This window comes from Macrobrachium rosenbergii, chromosome 23 (assembly GCF_040412425.1).
Source record: "Macrobrachium rosenbergii isolate ZJJX-2024 chromosome 23, ASM4041242v1, whole genome shotgun sequence".
Lineage (NCBI taxonomy): Eukaryota > Metazoa > Arthropoda > Malacostraca > Decapoda > Palaemonidae > Macrobrachium > Macrobrachium rosenbergii.
This window is the reverse complement of record NC_089763.1, coordinates 29,639,510-29,643,132: the sequence shown is the minus strand read 5'-3', so window position 1 is coordinate 29,643,132 and position 3,623 is coordinate 29,639,510. Positions and strand designations below refer to the sequence as shown.

Sequence of the window (3,623 nt, the reverse complement as noted above, 5' to 3'; positions counted from 1 at the left end):
AGCCAGTGGTGTTTCCTCAGGGAGGTGACTGTTGGGGGAAACAGTCACCCTCCTGGGGAACACTTCTGGCCAAATGCCTGTTTGCCCAAAACTGCTTCTGAAGAAGCATAGCAGCCACCTAGTGGGTAAACAGTCAACTATTCAGCCAGGAGTGTTTCCTAGGGAAGTGACTGTTGGGGGAAACAGTTACCCCCTGGAGAAACACTTATGGCCGAACAGTTGCTTGACAACCCAAAGACTGCTTTTGAAGAAGCAGGGTAGCCTAGCACTCTTAGATTTGGGGCCTTATCCGGGTCTTTGTCCCGGACTTACGATGGCTGGAACAGCGTACCCTGGCAGGCAAGCCTCCGAGAATGTCTCCGAAAACATCCGGATACTCTTTCCTTGAGTCACTCGACGAAACCTTCCAATCACGTTTCTCCAAAGGACGGGTTTTGAGCTTGGCCATCAGCCTGTTCACTACAATTCCGTTTCATCAACAACCGGTTCTTGGATGACCCTTGCATTCGCGAACGACTCTATCTCCTCGCGTGGAAGACTTACACGGTCGTCGTCGTAGGTCATTTCCAAAGGTGTTGGTGGCTCAGAATCGAGGCAAATCACCCGCTGTTCCTTGTTGGTACTGAGCTCAGTTTCCGTTTCCCCTGTCATGTTTTCTATTTCAAGGTCACTTACCCACTGCTCCTCATCAGTGTACTCAACTTCACTTTCATCCTCTTGCTCATTTGCTAGTTCCTTCACCACGTCTAGCAATTGCTCCCGGAAAACTTTTACTTCTTTTTGCATGGTCTCAACTTTGTCCCTAAGACTTGAGTTTTCTTTCCTCAGGAGTTCCAGCTCCTCCTCTTGAACATGTGTGATGCTCTCCTGATTCCTGTCAGCATTTTCGTGGTCTTTTTTCAGGTTTTGAACTTCCTGTGCAAAACTATAGTTTTCCTTTTTCAGATGCTCAACTTCATTCAGAAGACTAACCTTTTCTTTTTCCAAATTTTCGATAAGCTCTTTATGCTTCTCATTCATTTCCCTCAGCCGATCAACAGTGTCCTCGTGTTCCTTTCTTTTCTGAGTCTCGCTCATTAGAAGACTCTCCTTTTCTTTTCGAAGAATGTCCAACTGCATTTGTTTTCTAAGCCTCATCTTTTCCCGAAGGTTCTTTTCCCAGGAATTCATTGTATCATTGAAATTAGCATTCATTTTCTCTTTGAATGCTTCCAGGAATCCATCTCCACATGTCCGCTCAGGTCTAAAGCGGTTCACTGGGCCAGCTGTGCAGTTCTGGGCTTCCCTCTTGTCATCCTGCTCTTCTTTGCCTGTGAGGGAGTCCTTCGCATTCATGTCAAATGCTTCCTTCTCCTTGTTGAAGGCGGCCCTTTCCTCTTGTAATTTTTGTTTCTCCTGGTGCAACTCATTTTTTGCATTTCCTACAGCCTGCCATTCCCTCGAGAGGGCGGCCCTCTCTTCATCTTTGGCCTTTTCCTTTTCCTTTTCAAATGCTACTCTTTCCCTTTCTAAGGCTTCTTTCCTAATCAAGAAATCCTCTTCAGCCTTCATCATTTCCTGTTGCCTTTCTTCAAGACGAATTTTTGCAACATTGCATTCGCACAACATTTCCTGGAGTTCATCAGCATCTCTCTGGAACTTGATCCCTTGCCTCCTCAGATCTTCTCTTTCCTCGTAGAAGACTTCTTTCTCTTTGGCCAGGGCTTTCTTGTCCATTTCAAGGGCGTCTTTTTCTTTTCCGAAAGTGTCCAGTTCTTGTCTCGTTCTGTCCACAGTGTTCTTCTGAAACTCCAGTCTTTCTGCTGACGCCTCTGCTTCCTTCTCAAAGTGGTACATTTTACAAGACTCCTGTGTTTCATATTCTAAGTCCTGTCTTTCCTTAGAAGCCTCTGGATGTTTGGTGTCCTTCTTCTTGAAATTAATTTTTTCCTCAAATTCGTCATCAAACATTCCTCCTATTGGATGGCGCTCTCTCGTCGTTTCCGTCAGAGACTCCTCGCATGAACTGAAAAGCAGAGGTTCTTCCAGTGGGGCTGGTGTTGTTTTGCGGGGCATTTCCGGGTAGTGTTCGAGTCGGCACCAACAGTTTTTAGTCTCTTTGTACGTCGCCTTCATCTCAGTCTTCTTCTGGGCCTGATGGAGCTTCTGTAGGTGTAAATTTAAGTGGTCCTTCAGGGTAGCCATCTCTGGATCGTTACCGATTGCCGATATTTGTGTCGTCAACAACAACTGTAACTTCCTGATTTTCTTCTCCAGTTTCCATTTTCCTAGCGGGCCAAACACTCGCACCGAGCAATTTATATCATTATAATCCTCAACTCTTGGAGTTGGGTCCACAAAAGAACAAATATAACGATTAAATCGTCCAAATAAATTATACTCCCCAACTCTCGTTGGAGTTGGGGCCACAAAAGAACAAATATAGCGATCAAATCGTCCAAATAAAGAAACAACTGTGTTAAACAAATTCTTAGAATTCATATTAACGGTTATGACTTTTCTGTGCCTTTTGCTATGGTTACTTTTCAAAACAGACACTACGCCTCAGAGAGAAACTGGCTTTCTTCAGGTTCTGCAGGAGGCTTCAGAGAGAACAAAGTGTCTTCAAGTTTCGCAGGAGGCCTCAGAGAAGACCAAGGGCCTTCAGGTTCTGCAGGAGGCTTCGGAAAGAAACTGGCTGTCTTCAGGTTCTGCAGGAGGCTTCAGAGAGAACAAAGTGTCTTCAAGTTTCGCAGGAGGCCTCAGAGAAGACCAAGGGCCTCCAGGCTCCGGAGGAGGCTTCAGAGAGAGTCCAACTGCCTTCAGGCTCTGCAGGAGGCTTCATAGAGGACCAACTGTTTTCAGGCTCCGCAGGAGCTCCGAGTAGACTTTTATTTCTCTTGTTTTCCCGTGATGGTGAAGGTGAGAGTCTGTGTCTCCAAGCGATAGGGAATGATGATGAAGCTGGCCTCTTCAGGGAATCGCGGAGAGAGAAATGATGTACAAAAGAAAAGCACATTACTCGTAGTTATTCTTTTGAGTAATATTTTCCTTTTTCTTCGATCCTTTCACCCTTTTTCATTAATAAAATGTCTCTTTAGATCGAAACATACAGAAAATTCACAAAGAAAAGTAAATCATCTTCCTTTAAAATCGAGGACGTGGAAAGCCTCGAGTGGACTTTTCCTATATCTTTGAGGAACTTCAGGAGAAATATGAATAAAATTCAACATATTTTTTGCATTAATTGTTTTTGGTGATTTTACAATAGCTGGTGATTTTTCATACAGACAAAACATGCTGCAAAGTGTCTTTTTTTTCCCAATTTACTTAAGAAAAAATATCTCCTTAGTTCAGTAAAAGAAATCTTTCTTCAAAGACGGTTATTTACAATATAATATATGTATATATATATATATATATATATATATATATATATATATATATATATATACTATATATATATATATTAAACCCTGACAACTAAATGGTAAAAGTCATTGATTGTCTATGATTGTATCTATAACCAGAGTCTCCTAAAACAATTCATTCCTTTTTACTAGTTTATTTATATTTTTATTTATTGATATATTAATTTACTCATTTATCTTTTATTTCCTTTTCTAATAACTGTATTTCTTATC

General features: G+C 42.2%; 1 protein-coding gene across 1 annotated transcript; it reads right to left on the bottom strand.

Annotated features, from left to right (window-relative positions):
- Positions 1 to 459: 459 nt before the first annotated feature.
- On the bottom strand, positions 460 to 2,481 carry LOC136851057 (trichohyalin-like). The gene has a single exon (XM_067125027.1). It carries the CDS (start codon positions 2,479 to 2,481, stop codon positions 460 to 462), a length of 2,022 nt encoding a protein of 673 aa, XP_066981128.1.
- Between the last annotated feature and the right edge of the window lie 1,142 nt (positions 2,482 to 3,623).

Bases quoted from the DNA above. Each gene is read 5' to 3' on its own strand.
- LOC136851057 (XM_067125027.1), bottom strand. From the start codon at position 2,481: ATGAATTCTAAGAATTTGTTTAACACAGTTGTTTCTTTATTTGGACGA.